A 22857-nucleotide genomic window follows, 5' to 3' on the forward strand; every position below is an offset into this window, starting at 1 on the left:
GTTTTACTTTTAAGCATCAAGCCAGCATTTCTGCAGTGCACTCTGGAGGCAGTTAGTTAAAAGCTAAGCAAGCTGCAATTCTAATCAAGGCACTGGAAAATGGCATAGCTACCTTACCACAGAGTCCATGCAGTTGAAGGTCCCAGAGGAGCCTGCTCAACTGCACTGCAATTGTAACCAAGTAAATTGCTCACAAGCTAAATCTGGTTACATCCAGAGAAAGCTGCAAACTGTTCCTGATTACAACGGAAATATAAGCAGTTAGCTATCAAGAGCACATAGTAACTTGTTACCAGAGCACCACATGCCAATGCTACCTTTCCTCATGCTGATGTCTGGAGGCCTAGAGAAACATGGCACTTTTTCCATCATGCCCCACCAAGATGCTTTCTCATGTTGAGGTTTGGGTTCTTGGCAAAGCTCCATTTATGTGTAAAGCTTTGCATTTCCCCTGAGCTCTCTGCATATCTGCTTTCCAAGACCAGTGGGAAAAATGCTTTTGAAGATACATGATTCATAACTTCCTTTTGCATAATTTAAGTTTAATGTGCTGCATGGAATATGGAACATTTCCATTTGTTTCCTTTTTGACTCTTGAGAGATGAATTATCAAATCAACTTCCTGATAAGCTACAAAACTTCACTGCTGCAATGCTTGAGATAGCCTGATCAGCTGGACATTGAATTGGCAGAGTAGCAGCAAAGTTTGCAGAAGGAAGACTTTTTGCTTGCATATGACATCATCAAGGAGAAAGTTTTTCTACATCTTAGGTTTACTGAGAACTCAGGAAATCAGCTTGAGAAATCAGAGCACTACAGGGAAAGTCACTCTACAACAGAAGTGCTAGAGGGAGACAGACATCAAAGGGGGAGAAGACAGTCATATGTCAGATCCCTGTTGACTTGCCATGGACCATGGACTTTGCTGTCATTTTTGTCTTTGAAAATTCCCCTCAAAAGCAAGACTATTAAAGGAGGCTCTGGAAAAGCCACTTCAGCAGGATAACAATAAAGTACATGTCGTAAGAAATGAGATATTGCCTTATCTGAGGGATGTTAAAATTAAAAACTAACAGTTCATTTATCTATGATTCTCTGATTTGAGAAAATTAATTTTAAAAGATATAAACCAGAAGCAATTCCCACAGGTTGAAATTCCAAAGTATTGTATCAAAGAAAGGAATATCTTCCATTCTTTTCAATATCTTCCCAACATGGGTCGTCCTTTGGTGCTACGAATCAAAGGAGCGGAGAAAGTCTGCGAGACAGACGAAGCAATCAAAGCATCAACAAAGTTCTGGCTCCTTCACAACTCACCAAAAACGGTGCAAATAACTGCAGGAGCAAGTTGGGAAAAGTCGCGGTGAAGAATATTGCTATATTCCATTGTCAAATTCTGACAGAAATTTCTTCGAGAAAAGACTGAAAAACTCTAAGAAAATGACCTTTTAAAATCCAGTTAAAAACATACAAGAAATGGAAGCTGTTAAATGCAAGCTTAAATGCTTGCAATCAAATAGTCAGTCCTATTTAGCTCAGCGAGGAATGTGTTTGTAGTAACATGCAACACAGCAGTAAGCTTGTGCATTCAGCCTGTTTCTATGCACTTAATGAAGTAATGCCTGGAAATAACGGTGTCAGCACTATCAGGAACTGATCTATTGAAAGTTAGTGGGTGTCTTCATATTGATCTAGCTCAGTATGTTTTAAGATCCAGCTTACTGGTAAGAACACTATCCACAATCTCCTAAAGACTAAGTTGTTTCATATGACTAATCTTTGTCCCACTTTAATGTCTCAACATAGAATTCACTTATGTTTGCATCCACATTTTGGTATGTTCTTTGTTTTTCACAGCATTCCTGCTGTAAAAGGGCTTGTTTGAATGAGCATCTAAGAGTGTTTCAAAATGGCATTTTGATGTTCAAGACCAGTGTATTTCAAGTGCATCGTTCCATTCAACATCTTTCTGTTAAGAAATCTAATTTAATATTCTACTGTCATGGGTATATGCTTCCAAATAATTTCAGATCAGATCAGCCTGATCACAAGGCCTTGCCACCTTAAAACCAACACAAAAATCCCAGGACCTACAATCCTAAAATCATGCTTAGTTTATTTCCACATCTATATTAACTTGCTGCTAAGGGACTGTATTTTCTAAGTGGTGTTCTACTTGCAATCTCTTAAAAGATACTTTAATATTTCATAAGCCAATTTTGTATAATTGATAGATATGGTAAATTAAATATTTATTTCTATTTTTCTCTTGTTTAGTGGAATTTAGCACCTGCTGCTAACACAATAAAAAAACCAACCTGAAATATCATAGAAATAAATAGTACCCTGCGCATCTATTGATTTTACATAATATTTCCATGTTTTAAAATTGCATTCTCACAAACCATTACCTTCAATATCGGAACTTCACAGATGCAAAGGCTTTTGCTATGAAACCGTGTTATTCTGATGGCATGTTTGACTAGAACTATTCACTGTGCAACGATTTCTGAGTCTGAGGCGATACAAAACTTCAAAAGTTTTAATTCAAATTCTAACAAATTATTTAACATAGAAACAAGGTTTCATTCATGGGGAAAATTAACGCAATAGGGGTGCCTTCTCACCTCTCTGCATCAGTTGTCCTAAATTGAAAGTATACCATTTAGATATTCCTTAATTAACATGCTTTGCGAAGATCTTGACTATCAGCAAAAGAAAAACACTATCCAGGCATTTAGGATAATTTGTTAATAGAAGGCTGATCCCTTCCAACAGTGTGCCACAATGTCAGTACCTGCCTGTTCACTGTAATCGACTATTTCACACTAGTTTCAGAGGCTGAAGTATAAATGGCCAGTTGCTCAAAGGTCAAGTATAAGAAATATGCACAGATCAGGACTCAAGCTCTTCTGATACACCACAACACCAAAGCATAGGAGAACAGACATACAGAAGGCATAGCGAATCTCTTCTACTTAGAATAGCATTTTGTGTAGGGTGCTATTAAACAGTGGAAGGGAGGTGACCTCTCTGCAGCTACGGTCACAGTCCATTCTGCAATGCACAATGCCATCACCCCCGAGAACATTGGCAACCTGTGCCAGCTCCCATCTTTGCTGTCACTGCCAGAACTGGCTGTGCTGAGAAATCACAGTCATATGCTCTCACCAGAACATTCCCAGAATTTCTCTTGCTCAATTTCCCAGTTTCAGCTGTGATCAAGGGTGTTCCATCTTCATGTGCAGACAGGGAAAATATATTCCTTCTAATGACAGAAATGTACTTCTGCTTGTATCTTAATTTACTAGACCTCACTAAAGCCCTATGAAATGTGCAATGTCAATTTTATGCATGGAAAAACAGAGAAGTTAACTGAGTTGTCAAAGGTGAAGGCAAGCTAGGATGCATTCTGCTGTCTCAAGCAATTCTACCCATCTTCTGGTTTCCCGACTTAGCTGGAAATACTACAGTCTCTATTTGTAAATGGGGAAGGGGTGGAGGGAAAGTCAAGTAGTGTTATGGATGATGCATAATCAAATAAACAGGTAATGAGCTGATGGATGTAATTTGTTTTTACATTGGCATTTCATCTTTGACTTGAGTAGAGGCTTTATATTCCTATTTCTGACTACAGAAAAACACCATTAATAGAATAGACCTTTCACAAAATTAGAAAACTGAGTCACCAGGCATCATGATATGGCAAATATGAACAACCTCAGATAACTACCTCCCCACAGCTATGGCTGCAAACACATTCTGGCTTCACTGTACATACTAAAAACTATGCTGCCCAATCAAAGATTCTGTATACTTTGTTCAAAATTTTTGTTTCTCTTGCATATTACTTTCCCATTCAAGGTTCTGTTGGCCTTTAGACTTTACAGGTAAGACTTTTCATTAGAGCCTACACTAGTGTATCTTACCATTCCTTTACTTCTGATTCCCTATACATATATAATTGAGTTCCAGGTAGATTTTAAAGTCTCATTTTGCATTCTTTCCAGGTCTGATTTATTCTAGCACAATTCTCGTTTTGTGTTACTACTCTTTGCGTGGACTCTCATCAGTAATCCAAACCTGAGGGTATTGTGATTGCACTGTTAGAACTTTTCAACTCCAAGCTTATCTATTGCACCTACATTATTTCCAGTGATTAGCTGCAATATCACAGCTAAGCTTGTAGGCAATTACATCGTTTAAGGGACTATCCTTGTACTGCCTCACTGAACATGCAGTTATCTCCATTTTTATACTACTGGCCTTTTTATTTTTCTTTCTTTTATTTTTTCCCCTGCTCTGGATCAGAATAAATTATGTCACTTATTCCTATATGAGCTTCTTTTATACAAAAGTGTATATATATATATATGTGAAAGTCATATATATATATATATATATATATGAAAGTCATATATATTATATATGACTTTCCATGTTGCCAAGAACACACATTGACCTAACTTCTAATCTCAAACCCTTTTCATTCCATAATATCATTCAATCTTTTGAGTCAGACTGTGTCACTTACTATGTTACCCGCTCTCTATCTTGGTTTTTCACAATATGTTTTATGGTCGTTCCTTGCACTGAACTTTCAGTCAAGTTAATCAGAGCTGTGAACATGTAAACTATGTAGAATGCAAGAAATGCATTGCAGAAACAGTGAAATTATCAACAACTAATGATTCAGTACAGTTAAATGCCTTCCTGATGAACATCTTACCATGGCCAGACTGAAGCCACTTCTACATTCTGAGACAGTACCCAATGTCATGTTCCTAAAGATACATGTAACAACGCATCTTCACAATGAAAAGTGCTGAAGTAGTTCCAACTCTGAAAGTTCAAATTTATCTGAATCTGATTTATCTGATCTCGTCTGCTTTAAGAACACGACAGACACTCATGATTCCTAATTTCTGAATATCTCTTTATATGGTAAAGTGAACCTTTTACAGATACACAATAAATCAATACGGTGGTTGTGTTTTGAATCTGTAAAAAGTGACAAACTGAAATCCTGTTTCATTTCTACTACCAAGTCTCCACTCCTGATTCACCTTTCATTTGCTTTGGGCTCTAATAACTGTCTTACAGCTGAAGGTAGACACATAATTAAATTTTTCTTTAAATGTAATACAGCTAAAATGCTACTGAATGGAACTTTCATGCTACTGTGAGCATGGGATTCGAAGCCTCACAACTGATCTCAGCTTGACTTTTGACTTGTCTGTTACAATCTTCATCACATATTTCACAAGGATATTGTGAGATTTCTTCTGCTAATGTCTGTATGTACTTTGAAACTGTGAAGTCCTATCTAAGTGCCAAGTAGTATTACTTATTCATCAGTCATATTTCCTACATTAGTATTATCTGCACAAAGCAAGTCTAGATTCTCAATCAAATGTTGCTAGTTTGGTCTCCTCTCTTCTTCATTTTTCATTAAACTCTTGCTTGGCAGAACTTTTCTTTGGACCATGGCAGTCCAACCAACAGTAGGAAGTGCATTCCTAACACTCAAATGTTTGAAGCCATACCATCTATTCTGGCTCCAAACAAATCTTTACATTACAGTGCTAAAAGCAGCAAAAGTTATTACTACTTCAAAATTTGTGTTGCCATTATACATGCTAAAATTGGATCCGCAGCAACATTAAGTGCAGTACAGAAATCTCACTTGGAGCTGTGCAGCTAGGCATTATTCTTTGATGTTCCAAACCACCTTTCTTGGACCCTCTTCATTCATTCATTGAACTTTTACAGCTTTTCTTAATTCAGGACTAGTTTTTTGTGTGGTGGGATGTTCTGATCTTCAGGGTTTTTGAGGGAACCTTTTCAAGCAGTACTTTCTTGTCTTTGAGTTTTCTTAGGGGAACTCTTGTGCCTCTGCATTCAGAGACAAAGACTGAATATGATAGTTCTCAGCCAGTTTTTCTCTAGAGCTAAGACAAGGTCAGCCTATTTGTGGCTTTAGGTTTTGCTATGAAAATGATAGTTGTATTATTTCTGCTCATTTTGGAATTAAAAGTATCAAAGCATCTCAAAATTTCTGTCTGCAGATTCCACATGGTTTAATTATCTTCTTCTGGCCTACTGGCATGAGAGACTTGATTGCCTCAGCCATCTTTTGATATTTTTTGGATGCTTTTTTGTGCTAGAAAATATAGATGTTAGGGGTTTTTTTTTTAGCTCTAACTCATTCCCTTTCTAAATACAATTTTTATGAGTCAGTATCTCAACTTATTTGACTAGCTACTTCATGATCTACAAAAAAAGTTTGAAATCTATATGTGCAGTAAAGCTACCAGTGAACATATAGCTCTTATTCCTGATCTTTACATAGGTACTTGCTTGGTTATTTATAATGAAAATAAGCATCTCTCATATGCCACTGCTGTATTGCTCTCAAATTCCCTCAGAGTGAGGTAAATGGAGTGTACTGTGGAGACCAGTTGTCACAGTTAAAATGACAAAGGAGGAGTTTTCACTTTTAAAGCAACGTACATTTACTTCGTCACTTCCTCCACCTCTCCGTCCTCAATTAACATGAATTCTTATATAAAATAATAAAGTTTTTGTAGATAAGTAGTATTGTTAAAATGTGATTTTCCAAAATAAAAGCTTGTAATAAAGTATCTTTACAGAAGCTTGTCTTTCCCACTACAAGTTTACCATCTTTCCCTTCCTTACATGGCTTCCTTGGCACTTTATAATATAGTTGGTGTCCAAAAATGTAAAAATAAAAAACCTGTACACTTGTCATAACAAAACTGTAAACACGATCTGTTTGTGGTTGGTTTGTTTTTAAAGACAACAAGATGAAGAAATACAGTGCAGTTCCCATTAGCACTGGGGATCCAAGCACTCCTATTCATGTTCCTCAGAACTGTTTCTTTTAAGAGGTTACAAAGATCTGTATGTCTCCAATAGAAATGGACCTGATCCACATCAGACAGTGAAAATCTCTAATCAGTTTGCTCTGCTCAGCATTAGTAAACTTTCTGGTAGAATCAAAGATGCAGCCAGTTGACTTTGGGAAGCTCATGCATTCAAATCTACCATAAAGATTTTAAGAAGCTCAAAAAATGGCAGTGGACAGTACAATGAACAAAAATTCCCTGATTTGTCTCTGAGACTTTATCTCAGCTTTCTGAAAACAATGTGCTTCTTTGGTAGTGACACAGACCTACTGCTGTGCACTCCCTGCCTTCTCCATTATCTCCTCCTTAGAACTGCAAGAATTATTCTTGCTAGCTGACTCACTGTCCTTAGAGGGCTGTCAGCCCCTTTCAGAACAGCACTCAGAAATAGATACTTAAATATTCCAGAATAATTTTTAGCATGTCAGTCAAATATGTAAAAGGGTTGGTTAAAAGGCTTTAAGAGAACTAGTTGCCTGTTTCCATTCTGATGTCTTTTTCTCTGTACTGTGTACTGATGCTAGAGAAGGAAGAAAAAGCAGACATTACTTAGGAGAGAGATGGTTTCAGAACAGAATGAGCCAAAAAGATGCAAATTATTGTATTTGCTTCAAATAGAGGCAAATCACAATCAAATTTCCTGTGAAGACACCCTTTTTCTCGTGGTTCCCCAACAAGAATGTTGCACAATGCACCTTTTTTACAGCTGTCCCTGGCCTCCAGTACACTGGCTGGGCACTACATAACCTGCTGGGTTCAGCCTCTCTCATGGGCAAAAACTGTGCTCCAAGCACAGCTGCTTGCCTACAGACATGGTCGATGTAATCACTTCTGAATACAGAAGTGCAAAGGCACACCACTCCAGCCTGAACATGGCTCTTAGTATTATTTTAAAATTCCAGCCAATGTGGAGGTGCACACTTTTCACACTACTTGATGTTTTGGCATGCCTCTTCAAGTCAGTCATCTGTGCAGCTGACCTCACTCCCAGCAGCTGAACCCTTGCTTGCAAGCTGAATCAAACTGAATGGAACTTGTTCCTCCCGGCACACACCAATCACTCCTTGTGCACACACCAGCACAAGGATGACTGCACAGAAATTTTGGTAGGGTACTTGGCAAAGGAGACATCCGTGTTGTATTTTATGCTCAGATAATTGCTTCGAGAAAAGCAGAGTAATTTTATAAGGAGGGACTGAGATTCTTAATGGCAAACACAAAGTAAAATTCCCCTGTGCGTGGGAGAACCACCTCAGTCAGAGAGCCCAGGTGCCAGACATCCCAGACAAGTTTTTTAATCAGGTGGCTATGCTAAATCTGCACTGTGACACTCTTTTGTCCCCAGCCTTCTGGGTCTCACAAATGAGACAGATGGGAAATACAAGCACTGTTCTAAAAGTAATGTCTCCTATTTTAATATGGTAGCCTACGACGTCAGAGGCGGATGCTGGTGATGCTGCAGTAGAGGTTGAACCTTCCTGACAATATTCCTTTATCTTTTGTTGCTGTTTGACAGACGGCAGCAGAGAGGCAGTCTAGCATCACATCTGACATGGAAGTACACCTGAAGCAAACGGGTCATTGAATTCCTCCATGCAGTAAAAATGTCACTCACTGCCATTCATCAACATTTGCTGAATGTTTACAGAGATGAAACAGTGAATGTGAGCACAGCAAGGTGGTGCATTTCAGCAGTGGCAATAGCAACAGTTGATCACCTTCACTAGTGCAGATTTCTGTGGGGTACAGCATGCAGGCTTGTTTACTGATGCTGAAAATGCAGCAACTATGTTGAAAAAGTGCTTTATAGCTGAGAATTAGCTCAAATCAGTGTTTTTGTGCTCCTTACATCTGCTGTAGTTTCCCTGGAAACAAATAGGAGGCATTACTTTTGGAGCAACCAACACAGACGTATTTTAAATGCATGCTACAACAGCTCAGTGCTTCAGGACCTACGTGTGAAAGTGTGTACTCAACAGCAGTAATGTAAACATATGTAAGGCTATGATTTTGTGTTCCCTACATGACAGACTTGCATTACACACTGTACAGTGAAAGCGGGTTAAGGACTGTATGCCACATCCTCACTTGCACTGATAAAACTGCATGCAAGGCAAGGCAGTAAACTAGATTTCTGAGGTGGTAACAATTTTAAAAGAAAAAGATAAACATAATCAATCTAAAAAAAAACCCCAAAACTCATTATCCCTTTCTGAAGTAATTTTCAACTATCAGTTTTGATAACTGAGTTTACTGAGTGCTTCTAACAGCGAAGCTGAAGGAGAAGCAAATTTTGGTTCAAGGGTAAGAACAAGTGGCCTGAGGCAGAAAAAACTTCAAATGGCAGTTCTGTAATCAAATCAAATTATTGTGTAACTCATTTCCCCACATAAAATTAATCACTATCATCAGGTTTATCAGAGATGCTGCTTTTTTACATATATTTCAAATTACAGTCTCCATGATCCAGTATAGCCACAAGATCAGCTAAATTTTCTTTCTTTCATTTAAATCAGAGCACCAGTTGTAAAAACATATGGTCACTAAAGCAAGAGCTTAAACGTACTGTGCCAAGTTACTTTCTCCCCAAAATATTACAAATATGCAAATCAAACAATATCTGGAATTTGAGGCTCTCAGCTACTCTGACAAGTCAGAGTTTGAAAATCTGGCCTTCAGTGCATGTATATACATTCTTATTTTTACACCTACCCACAAAGAAAAAGCAAGAGACCGAAATAACAGAATTACTGCACATACTCACACGGATAGGTATCTCACAAAATGAATAATCATGCAAGGAAAATCATTAACAATAGGGCCATCTGCTGTATTTCAAAAAAACTACACCAGCAAAAAGTGGCAAAATGGTCTAATGCTTTACAATCTGAATTTCTTAAAAAAAAATTATAATAGTATTAATGACAGGAAATGTATTTCTTATGCCTCTTCTAATTAAAAACAATATTTACTAGCATAATACTGGTACTCTATACTAAATGATACCAATTAACTTTGTAGCTGAGCAAGTAAAAAGCATAAAAAGCTTCCTGTTCCATCTAAGGTAGATAAGCACAGCATTGTACAAAAAGACAAGGAGTCAGCTGAAAGTTGAATATTTATTTAAATACAGACAAAACACTCAAATGACCTTTTCTTTCTCTAAAACGTGTAATTCCAGGTCTGAAGAGCTTATAGTATAAAAAAATCAAGACAAAAATGACCAAAAATTTAGTTAGGAGATGAATGAACTAATAGTGGTTTTTAGCATATCTTTACATTTCTCTCTGCCAACACATTTGAAGTGCCCCCTTTCAAGTATGGTAGAAGAAGCACATGTTTAGAACAGAGTCCAAATAACATTTTGCATCTTAAAGATTGTATTAAAGCACAGACCTGAAGTCTTGTTTAAAGTAGGGAAAACTGAACGTCATTTAACTGTCAGTATTAAGTGTCCCACTACTGAGTGTGCCAGTTAAAAGCAGCTATAACCTAGAGCATTCTAGGCCCTGCTTCAGCATTTGTATTCTTCCCCTTGATGAATCTCCAGCATAGTTGGGTTACTCAAACTTTGTTGAGGTGGTGAGGAGTGACCACAAACCAAAAACAGGAGTAGTCAGCATGAGACTTCTTAGAGAAGTGCCCAGCTACATTTATAACATGCTCACGACCCACCTGACCACACTACATCGCTATACTCACTGACACTACATGGATAATGTGCATCTGCCCCAAATGTATGTGCCCTTATTAAAAATACCAAGGATCAGACATTTGAAAACAAACAGTATCTTTCCTACAAAACTTGTTGTTTAGCAGTTCTAAGTGTTATTGAACATTTCATACCTTTTTGTAGATAATACAAAACAAATGACACTTCATTACTACATCTGTAACTTCAGTAATTGCTGCACAACAATTTTTGCCTACTGTAGGCAAAACTAAACTTTCACGATGAGAATTTTTTACACTTCATGAATAATATAGCGAAGACATTCTTAGCTTAAAAAGAAGAAGACTTGTATTTACCTGCCATCATAGCTATCATACTGGCTTTGTAGACATTAACAAGGGACCCTAGTTCACCTGTTGCTAGGATTGTTTTCATGTGAGCTTCTCCACAGGCCTCACGGCACTGGCGGATCTCCTCATACAGTCCTGTGGATAAAAGCATTTGAAAATGATCAAGTTGGCTGAGAGACATTTTCAAGCATGGCTGTAATTTCCACTTCTGGATTAATTTCCAATCTTATAATTAGTCATAGCACTCAAGAACTTAAGTTTTGTAAGTTCAATAAATTACATGACTGGAGGTAATTAACAATGCCACACAATTTCAGACTGAACTTAATAGCTATTAATGTTGCTTCTCTCAAAACTACTAATGTGCATAGTATGCCAAACACTCATGAATACATCAGGAGCAAAAAAAAAAAATACTGTGATGTACAAAATTGATTTTAAAACAGCTTTTCCAGCAATAAATTCAGAAATAAATTAAATTAGTATTCAGGCACAGTTATGTTTTCCCATGTACATCATGTCACCACACACCCTGTTCCCTACAGCCATCTTTGCAAGGCTCAGCCTATGACACAACAAGGTTGTGACCGAGTTGTCTAACTATAGAACTTGGTGCCACCTGTGGATCCCTGACATCTGCCCCTTGGCCTCCAACTACAACTCCTGGAGGCACCTCATCTCTATTAGGTCCCATCCTACCTCCCAATTCCATGGGGCAGTCTCAGGAAGGCCAATTGAGAGCTAGATGCCTGTGTTCAGATATTTAAATACTATCTTAAGCTCTGTGAAAACACAAGTTTCCTGAAAACGTGCAGCCTCATGAACACAGGGTAGCACCTTCATAGCTCAACAGCTCTCTATGGATCTATGTCTGTGAATCCCCCTCAGGGTGGTAATGAGGACACAAGTCTACTGAGTTTCTTAAAAAAGGCAGAACTTGCAGACCTCGTCAGGAAGTGGCAGCCCAAGGAAAACTTCCCACCCACCCCTTTTTGGAAAATTCAGCAGTGCCCCCACAAAATTTTAAACTTGGGGAGAGTAAAAGAGCAAAAAGTTATGGAAATACAAATGCTACTATTTGGCCACTTGGGAATGATTAAGGCTCATCTAATACTAGTGGCAGGGAGAAAAGCAGCTCTTACAGTGTGCTGCCAACATTTCTGGAATCTGAATTAGCAGGAAAAAAAAAAGGCAAAATAAGCAAACAGTATCTTTAATAAGAGTCCTTTTCAGAAAATGTACTCAGTCTTCAGGCACATAAAATTGAAAAGTTCATTGATAGAAATCAAAAATACAGCTTTAACCAAATTTTTAAAAGTCCAGGATTATTTTTTGCAGCATACTGTCTCAGTCCTCAAACAAAGACTTGCCAGCTGGACACCCCCTTCACCTGCCAATCTGCTGAGTCCTACCAATGCCATGGGTATACTAGGCTGCTGGGGCTGGGATCACTGCGGTGGTCCTCAGAGACATACTACACACATTAGCAGACAACTGGCTAACACACTTAGCAAGTCCCTTTATAGACACCAGGCTTCACCTTGTTTCTTACTGTGTACCAAAGGTGTGAATTAATCAGTAATAGCATGCGGTCTAACATGTTTTATTGATCAATTGATGATACTCCAAAACCTTCTACATCAAATCAAGACCCGAAAAAGGAAATACAAAGCACCTGCACTATTTTCTTGTGCATTTGATAATGCTACTCATGTTAGATCCAAATGCAGCTTCTTTTTGTGACTCTTTCCTGAAGCCTTTGGAATGTCAGAAAAAGCAGCTTTCATGTTCTAGTTTAGCTAACAACAAGAAAAGACTCGACTTTTCTCTACCTTTAAGATACATGGCCAAAAACGTCAAAACAAAATCAACAAAATGTACATTTAGGTTGGATTCCATGAAAAGAAATTTTATTTTTGTAACTGTTGTTCGCTGAAGTTAGTACTGCAGATACAGCACTCCTCTTTTGTTGGAAGGTACATTTATATGCAATTAGTGCCAAGATCATTTGAACAGTTTCTCCACCTGACAGCATGCATCAACCCACAGACAGGAACAACTGAGGATCTTCAATCATCTGTGTCTGTCAGGTTACTTGAGGTGGTGGAAGAGTAGGCATGTGTTAATGGGGCAGGTGCGTAGGTAATAAATACTGTTCTCTTATTCACACTCTATTCACAGATCAATTATTGCATTGAGTATCTGGCATTCATAGGATATTCTCAGCCCTACAGTAGAAGTACAAATAGAAATGCAACTACCTCTGGGAAAAAGAAAATTACCAGAGCACCACAGACCTTAGTCCCAAGTCAAGCAGTCACTGCTTTGTTTCAGAAGAAGTGCAAAAACTCCTACTCCTTTCAAAAACCGAAAAAAAAAAAGTGCTCGATCGGAGTAAAGTTTTGATCAACTCAAAACTTCCTCTCAAAAGACTGAAGAGTGATTGAAGTTAATCACACTTGAATACACACTCGCTTTTTCAAGAAGACCAGGGCAACTTTTAGGACAGGCTGTGCTACCAAATTTCAATCTTGTAGCTACCTGGTTTCCTCAAGCTCATTGGTGACAGGAGCAGAGCTGGACACTGTGGCTCTCGTCATACTTTTGAGCTCTGCAGAACACTATCTACAGCAGTAGATGGCAGAGCAGATGGAGCTTCTCTTGGTTAGCAGAAGTGACAGAAAGCATTTAAGAAATCTTCAACACAGGAAACTCAAGAGGTTTATATTCATGATGTGCACTTACATGAGCTAATACCACCATGAAAAGCTTGCAATACATTCTTCTTCTGACTGTTAAAAATGGTGGAAAATATAATACAGAGCTCTCAAAGGAAATGGCCAATACTGTGTAAAACTAACATTACCCATATTAAATCAGGAAAAAACACACACAAAGGAAAAAAAAAACAAACCAAAATCAAAGCAAGCCACACTATATAGATTATATGTACAGCCAGATGCTCATTGATGCAGTCTGCTGTAACTCCACTGAGTAAGCAGTTGAGTGTGATACAAGAATTATTGTACTTTGCTTTCATTTAACATACCTTACTGCTTTTATGAACTTAAAATCTGCTTTTACTGTATACATTTACAAGTCAGACCAGATCAGACTTTATAGGAGAGAAAAAATATTTCCATAGCAATATTTTCTACTCCACTTTTATAAAATATAAGTATTGGATGGCGGCATGTTTGTCTGTTCATTTGTTTGTTTTTAACTTTACTGAATTTCCAAATATTCAGTACAAACATTCCATTGATATTTAGCAGTTAATAAATACACAAAAGAAAATGTGCCTCTCCCTTCATGTCTCTCAAGCAAGCACTCCTATCAATTAATGCTGGCTATGATCTGCCCTAGATTGTCTATATGGTATTTTGAATTGGTCTGATACATTTGTCCCAAAATCACATAAGAGAATAATACATATATCCTACAGAGGGTATGAAAATATTAAAGGAAGAATAAAACCAGCTTAATTTTTATGAAACAGCTCTTCTCCAAAAATGTGGTGATAAAAACACTTTTTTTTTCTTTAAATTCAGCTTATTTGCTGTTTTCAACTAGTCATTCACATTGACTGATGTTAAGGGTAGAAACTGAGATGAGAAGGGACAATGTTTCAATTTCTGTTAGACCAAAAGATCAAGGTAATCATGTTAGGAAATTGGAAAATGAGCTGGAATGCCTTCTGTCTTGCACATTAATGGCAGGTTTGTTAACAAAATGACAAGCACAAGGCTATCAGCACAACACAACTCTATCAGTTCTGCTCTCAGCCACATATGTGCAACTCCAGGCTCCAGTGATTCACATGAAACTGAAAACAGAATTTGGCTTCAGGAGTCTGAGCTGCTGTTGACAGTACAAGAAAGAAATTATGCAGAATTTGCAGTCCCAAGTCAGCTTGCAAATCTAGAAAATGGAAAATTCAAATAAAATGTTTCCCAACAACATGTAGTTTTGTTCAAGTTTGCATAACAGGTGGTATATATATATTATCTCTGCAGTTTACAAAGTATATAGCACAAAAGGGGGGCCCCAATTACTGAAAAAAGACTTTGCACTCACAACTGAATAGTTACTAGCAAAGATTGAAAGGCAGCTTTCACAATGAGGTAACAGCTATGTATTTCATGGATGCAGCTATGCTCTTAAGACTTCTTAGACTACTATTTTTATTCCCTTTTTTTTTACAGGAAATTTCAGTTGACATAGAGCAAATGATAATCAGCCATGATCAGTGTGGTTGCCATGTATTTGGAAGACACTGATGTTGCAGTATATCTGGTTGTCTGCTAAAAGCTCTAAAACTAAAAGTAACATTATGGAACCTTGGATAGCTTCTGAAGGTAGAGCAACACCTCTATGTATGTATGGAGAATATATTCAGCTTCTTTCAGTAGTTTGTCAGCTTCAACTCACTTTACCTACAGGATACACGTTCTGTGCTTAAAAGAACAACCTAAATACTGATTTTTAAGCTTAATTCATACTCTGTTAAGTAATACAAGACAATGGTTGAGTAAACTGTTGTAAAGTATTATTGCTCAAAAAGCAAAAAGCTTGTAAAAGGTATGTATTTATAAGCACATAAACCTAAATTTCATTTAAGGTTCTTTTCCAACCTGAATTAGCTGCCCAATAAAGCTGCTTTCATGTTCAGCATTATTAAAAACCCCTTAACAATTACCTCATAAAGATCAGATATAGAAAGTATATTTTGAGTGACATATAGAGTCTCAATAATATTCAAAAACTGTTCACAGTGCAGCCTGTCCCCTCCCTGTGCCATCGTAACAGCAGTTCAGCCCCGGGCCCAGCCCAGGGCACACACTCAGCAGCAACCAAATATTGGGGTGCTGTGAGTGCTGTTTCAGTTGAAAGCAGCACAAGGGGAGGGCACAGTGCAATGCTAGTGCAAGCTATGGCAAATAGTTGCATGCACCTTGATACATTGGCTAAACAAAGTCTTTTGAACAGTGAAAAAAATGCAGATGTGATTTCTATTCTGATAAAGGAATTTGAGAATAGGTTTCAAGAGTGCTGAAAAAAATCCACATCGATTTATATTTAGGACTCCGTTTTCAGTCAACATAAATACATTACCTGCAAATTTTCAAATGGAATGTCCCAAGTTGTAAGCAGATACTCAACTCAAAAATGTGATCATGTCTCTCCACCATACTTTTATTCTCTTCTACTAGAAAAAGATATTCTTCATTTCACAATCCTGTCTTATTCACGTCACCATTTACTGGAACTAAATAAATTTGTAACCAACTATTTTGAAGGATGAAGTACAGGAAGAGTAAACTTTCATCAAAAATGTCTTATGAGCACCTTGAGACCTCACTAAGAATTGCAAACACTGCTATCAAATCAGATTGATGTGTTAGTTTCACAAAAACAGTGCCAAATATCCCACTAGTTTTATGGTTTTGTTGCCCTTGTTTAGTTTTAATAAAAATATTAACAGTTAAAATAAGTTTTGTTACTTATATGCATTAACTGTAGTATATATTTTACAAGGGCTGCTCCAGAAGTAATGCCTCCTCCTTTATTGGTACACAATGTCAGAAAAGGATGCTGGCAGTATGGCAGTATAGGTTCAATCTTCCCACCAATACTCCATGACATTTTGTTTCCATGTGACAGATGGCAGCAGAGGAGTGACAAAATAGCATCTGACATGGAAGAGTACAAAGCAAAGGCGTGTCACTGAATTCTTCCATGCAGAAAAAGTTGCACCCACTGACATCCATCAGTGCTTGCTGAACATTTACAGATATGAAACAGTGCATGTGAGCATAGTGAGGCAGTGGCTGGTGCATTTCAGCAGTGGCAACAGCAACAGTGGGCCGCCTCTGCTGGAGCAGTTTTTGATGAGCATGGCATGCATTCATCTCTGACAAAAAATGCAAAGCAAATGCTAGTGACAGTGTTGAAAAATAGTGCTTTTTAGTGAAGAATTTGTTCTATCAAACTAAGAATTTCATAAAGAGCTACTGTTCTAATTATGTCTGCTGTAGTTTCCATGGAAATAAATAGGAGGCATTACTTTTGGAGCAGTCTATGTATTTATGGTCCAAGACAATTCCTCTTCAATTAATGTGGCTCAGGCAAGCCAAAAAGTTGGACGTATAAATGGAGTTTCTGTCATAACTGCAAGGCAGCTGTAAAAGTTGTATGTAAGATATGTACAGTAAACATTACCAAGATATGGATGCCTTCTGATTGTCCTAACTTTGGCTGTGGATAGAAAGCAAATCAAACATCAATCTTAACTTATTTATTTTGTAAACTCATAGCTTTATATTGGATCCACCATTCTTATGTCTATGTCCTCCTTCCCTGCAACTTATGATGATGAGAAACAATTAACTTCCCATATAGAAAAAACTGTCAGTGTAAGTCCCGTTCATTTCAATCACTGACACAAATAGTCTCTCTGAATCAAGCTCTATTTCTCCTCAATTCTTCTCATAATCCTGAGCTGTAGAATCTACAGCCTGCACTTGCAACTGACTGCGTGCCCTAACATTCTGACCTCCGCTCTGTGCAACTTGCATCTAACAGGAAGTCTTGCACCACTAAGTCTGAAGCTCACTAAGAATGGTTAAATTAAAAATTTTTGTAAGAGAGCAGCAGACTTTTTCAGACAAAAATTCAATCTGCTTTTCAAGTTCAGTCTAATGGTCTTTTTTTTCCTCTGTAGGTCTTGGAGGAAGACCTCTGGACTTAGGTCATTTTGTATCTAAGACCTCTTAAGTATCTCCACTGGATGAGTAACACACTTGCTAACTGCAAATAAAATTGGTTACAAGTCACAAGCATGGCATAGGAAAGTGAACACACAGTCTTTTAATGCTGGCTGATGCAGAATGTGAACCATCATTCTCAGTCCACCTGGTCTCCATCATTTTCTGAGGCTGTATCTGAATCACTTAGAAACAAACTAGACTACAGCGTCTGCCCACAAAAAGCCATTTGTAAACCTGCATTTATTTGAGGGCAAAGAGATGGAGATAAAGAGGTCAAGATGTCAGATCACGTGGAAAACAGGATACAAGTGTCGAAAAAACAGATGTACAAACTTCAGGTGATTTTTGGATTGTTTGTTCATTTGTTTTTTCTGTTTGTTTTAAATTCAATTCTAAATACTAATTGAAAGAAGCCCAAAATCAGAAAACAGGACCTGTTACCATCATGTCTCTATTTCCTTAACCAAACTCAGGTACCAGTGTTTTTATGGAGTCTTCCAATCACATAAGCTATTACAGTACTGCATTATACAATTAAATGGAAAATTCATTCCAAGACAATGATGTGTTTACCTTCACACTGAGATTAGTTGTAGGAGCACTGTCAGCACTTAAGGCAAACCATTCACAGTACATTAAGGAGGCAATTAGAGCAAAAACCATCTTCAGCATTATTGTTCTAACTAATTAGTTGCAGTCTACAGACAAAGGAACATCAAAAATAATATGAACAGTCAATTTGTACCCTCAACTTCGAAAAAGAAAACAACAAAAATATACTTTTTTTTTTTTTCAAGAACTGAAACGTGTATTTAATAAGATATCATTTACTTTAGCAGTCCCTTGGGGGGTTTAACAAAACTGTTCAAAGACTGTAGGTATTCACTTATCTTCCACCTCACCTGTTATCTTTTTTTAATCCTGTATGCAAAATCCTCAAAGGGACAGAAACAACGGACCCAATTTTTAAAGCATAAAGTAACACTGAATTCCCAACCTGATAAAACTTGTATTAGTATTATTTTTTAAAAAATTGATCACTTGTGATGCCCTAGAAATTTTATTTTTATTTAGTTCACTGCCCCAGATTATCATTCTTCGTCAAGAACTAGTACATACATATAGACAGGTTTAGCTTCCTTACCTTCCCACTGCCCACTCAGCACCAGGCTCCTGCTAATGACGATGTCAATCTCTTTGGCTCCATACTGCACAGCCAGCTTTATTTCAGCCAGTTTAATTTCTAGAGGAGTTTGCCCAGACGGAAACCCAGCAGCCACTAGCAATGACAGAAATGCAGGTAGAGGGGAGAAAGTTTGTTTTATACACTGAACATAAAATTGTGTTTAATGCAACAAAGAATTTGAAAGCCATTGCATTTTTTTCTTTTTTTACTTCAATCCCTTTCACAGATCTAAAACATAAAGCCACCTCATCCTATCTCCATTCAGCAAGACACTAACTGCTTCTTGTGAAAAGGTCCCTTTCAGAAGACTTAAAATTTTTCCAAAATGGCCTACAAAAGCACAGTACCTACAGAATTGAACAAAGGAGTGAACTCATGTGAAAAAATATGTGCTTTTAAAATTCTCTTCAATTATTTTCAGGAGGTTTTTTAGTTACGTCCCAGTAATACATTTAATAATTACACCACAGTAGCCAAAACTTCTTAATGAAGTCTACTTAGAATTTCCTTTATGATGTTTAAGTAGAAAATCTAAAGTAACTTTGGAAATGGAAATAATAATGGCTTTTTCAGAGATCCTTTGTGACTTAAATGCAGGTAGTATTTATTTTTTCCCTACACAACAATAAAAAAATGGAAAGAAAACCCAGAAAACACGGATGTTAGCATAAAACACCTGATCTAACTTCAAAGTTAGCCCTTGCTTTGAGCAGCAGGTTTGACTAAATGACATCCAGAGCTCCCTTCTAAACCACGTAATTCTGTGATCCTACTTTGTGCTTATAGATTCAGAACTTGTTTATCCTGTAGTGACTGGAAAAGAACTGGCACTATGAGATTTGAGTGCAAGTCCCAAACTTGCAAGCTGCTCAGCCAGCAATAGCTGAGCAATAGCAATACCTTGCCTCCGCACAAATCTTCAATGAATTCAGCTTGTAAGACTATACTTAGAAGTCAAAAAACTGATGATGAGGAAAAAAAACAACATACGAACAACAACAACAAAAAAATCACAAACCAGAAAACCCAAGACTTGTATTTGAATTATCTACTTATTGTCTACTGAGTTTTTGTCCAGTGCATTGTCTCAATCTATTTCTTCTACTCACTTGAGGGAAACAGCTTTGTATATCTTAAGAACCTCTCTGTTGAGTTTCCTGCTAAACAGACTTGGCATTCCCCATACTCTTCAAGTTGAAACAAAACAAATGACAACAAAAGCCAGAAGCAAATCTTCCCCACAATTCTCTTCATTCCACCTGCTACCTTTTCACCTTACTCTGAAACAAAACCAAGTCTAAACTTCCAGATTTTTCTACATATTTTTCTTATGTAGATATACTGCTACACAACTGTGTATCTATCTAAAGATGTAATTGATTACTTTAAGAGAACACTTACCTGAAGCTACTGGTATGTTACAACCAGCAGCCTTCAGGGAGTTAACAGCATCAGTGACTCTTGCAGGATATACACAAACCGCTGCGACAGTAATACCTGTGAGAGATGCAATTCATTTTTTTCATATTCAGATTTGCACTTTTCCAGTGCACACCATATAACAAACACATGTATGTTGCTTGCACCTCTCTCCCACTTTTGTGTTCTAACAAGAACCTTAAGCACATGCAACAGGGATATTCATATTCATGCCTCTTCATATTCTTACCTCCCTCATAGTCCTGCATCTGACCCTGGGAACAAGCTTGCATCAGCAGGAGTTAAAGCACCTCTCAGTGCTTATTTTAATCGACAGATTCCCTGTTTAATGACATACACTTAAGACATGCTGAGTAAGCAGCATATTGTGAGAAAAACTGCTGCCAAGCTCTGTCCTTACCTGTTGAGCCAGACTGAGCCCAGAAGCAATAGAGCAGTCTTTATGTTAATGTAGTTCTACTGCATTTCTAGTTAAAATGCTATTCTCTCAGCCTCAGATAATTGCTCTCATATTCAATCTTTCAACTATCTGAAAAGTCCATAAATGTAAGTTTAGTTAAAAATAAATAAATAAAGGCTAAGCTTTGATACTTCACATGCATGGCTATAAACTGATCTTCCCCCTTGGTTTTACAGCATATAACTTCAATCAGTGGATGAAAGCCTGTATAAAACAACTGAAATATTTTGACAGTAGAAGCATGCTGCACGTAACTGTCTTTGTCTTCTGTCAGATCGTTGTAAGGTCAACATGCTAGGACAGAAGCCAAATCTGTCACATCAGTGACCACATCCAGAAAAATTCAGAGGCGCTGCTCCGATTTAAAGAAGTTTTATATTGACTGCCTCAGTTTGCTCTGAAGTTGAATCAGGTTCAGTCTCAGGTGTAAAATCTGAACTTCAGATGGAGCCTGCTTCAGTAATGTCAGCCTGTTGTCAGTGTTTTACCACCAGTTGATAAGGATTTCCCCTCCAACTCTGCTGGCTTAGCTGGGAGCTTGGAACGAATGCAGGGTATATGTTTGACACACAACCACATACCAGAGGAATGATTCCTTAAAGATAATTGGACTGCAAAGATGTCACCTACCATAATTACTCAAAGAAGCAAGTAACAGACAATGTTTTCTGAAGGAGAAATAACGTGCTTACATATGTGGAATGCCTATTTTCTGACATGTAAAGTGGCAGACTCTTGAGTATCACAGAATTACAGAGTGGCTTAGGTTAGAACGGTCTTTAAAGAGTAACGGAGAGCAGCATCGGCTAAGCATGAAATCCCCCACTTCTAAAATCCAGAAAGGGCATCAGCAGATTAATGGAATACTCAGTTTGTTTCACCTTAGTGCACTGTTATTAAAAGACATACACTGAAGTTACACACTTATGGCTTCAATATCGAATTTGTACATTGTGTACCGTAACTTACAGCATTTAACTGAGTCCATGCTTTACTTTGGTTTCCAAACTGAGAATGGACTTTTCCTCTACAAAACACTGCATTAACTCAAAAGAATTGGTATTACACATTTAAAAGTTAAGGCAGTTTCTTTGAGTTTCTTTAAGACCACACAGAACCTATTTTGTTTTATCACAACTATTAGTTCTGCAACACTGCTTACCATAACTGGTGTCACAATAGAAGGGGTCATTCATACACCTTTCTGAAAATTGAAAAAATACTGAGGAAACACAGACATTTTCTCTACAAACCTAACAGAATAAAAATGACCAAACCTTTGTCATGCATATCCATGGCTTTCAGCAGATCCTCTCTGATGGGATGCTTAGCCTTAAAACACAGCCTGTGAACATTTGAAGGAGTATCATCACCTGAGAGTGTGGTAAGGTCTAGGCAGGTGACAGCTTTCAACAGCCAAGCAGCCTGCAAAGGGAGTGAAGACAGGAATATAATATTTCAGTTCATGCTTCCAAAGCCAAACTGACTTAGAAGATCGAGGAATCCAAAGCCTGGTTCTCATTCTAAGAATTAGGAAACATATAGCATATATATGGAGGATACACAAAGAATGGTTTATGACAGACAAGAAATTTGTTTGTGTCTTAAGTAATACCTAACAGTACAGAAAGGATTTGGAATCAAAAGTCAACTGTCTCAGAATCAAAGGCTCAACTCTTTTTTTTTGTTGCAGAAGATGGGTAACAAACAGGACTAAGAATCAGTCAAACATTTGTACTCTGTAAAAAAAAATCAGGTTTCAAATTTAATGCTATAAAACAAAGGTAAAAACATGACCCATATGAACAATGTCAGTGTTTTAATATATGCTCCACTCCATGTAGTATTTTTGTAAATATTTATTTAAAGCCAGCGTGCATGGGAAATTATATGTATGCTTAAAAAGAACCACAGATGTAAATAAACAAATGAATGTACATCAGCAATTTGTACACAAGTTGCTCCAAAACTAATGCCTCTTATTTATTTATAACCAGGGAAACTACAACAGATACAAGGAGCACAATAACACTCTTTGATAGAGCGAAT

At 37.5% G+C, this 22857-nt stretch overlaps 1 protein-coding gene across 1 annotated transcript in view; it reads right to left on the minus strand.

The window, feature by feature from the left end:
- DERA (deoxyribose-phosphate aldolase) overlaps positions 1-22857 on the minus strand; it is a 52317-nt gene that overhangs the window by 18559 nt on the left and 10901 nt on the right. Inside the window, exons 3-6 of the mRNA XM_065742535.1 lie at positions 22086-22233; positions 20310-20405; positions 18867-19001; positions 10959-11087 (exon numbers count right to left, since the gene is read on the minus strand). Coding sequence (XP_065598607.1) covers positions 10959-11087; positions 18867-19001; positions 20310-20405; positions 22086-22233 — 508 coding nt within the window. The remainder of the gene's footprint in view (positions 1-10958; positions 11088-18866; positions 19002-20309; positions 20406-22085; positions 22234-22857) is intronic.

This window comes from Cyrtonyx montezumae, unplaced genomic scaffold (genome assembly GCF_038088225.1).
Source record: "Cyrtonyx montezumae isolate F1298 unplaced genomic scaffold, pur_monq_1.0 scaffold_3, whole genome shotgun sequence".
Lineage (NCBI taxonomy): Eukaryota > Metazoa > Chordata > Aves > Galliformes > Odontophoridae > Cyrtonyx > Cyrtonyx montezumae.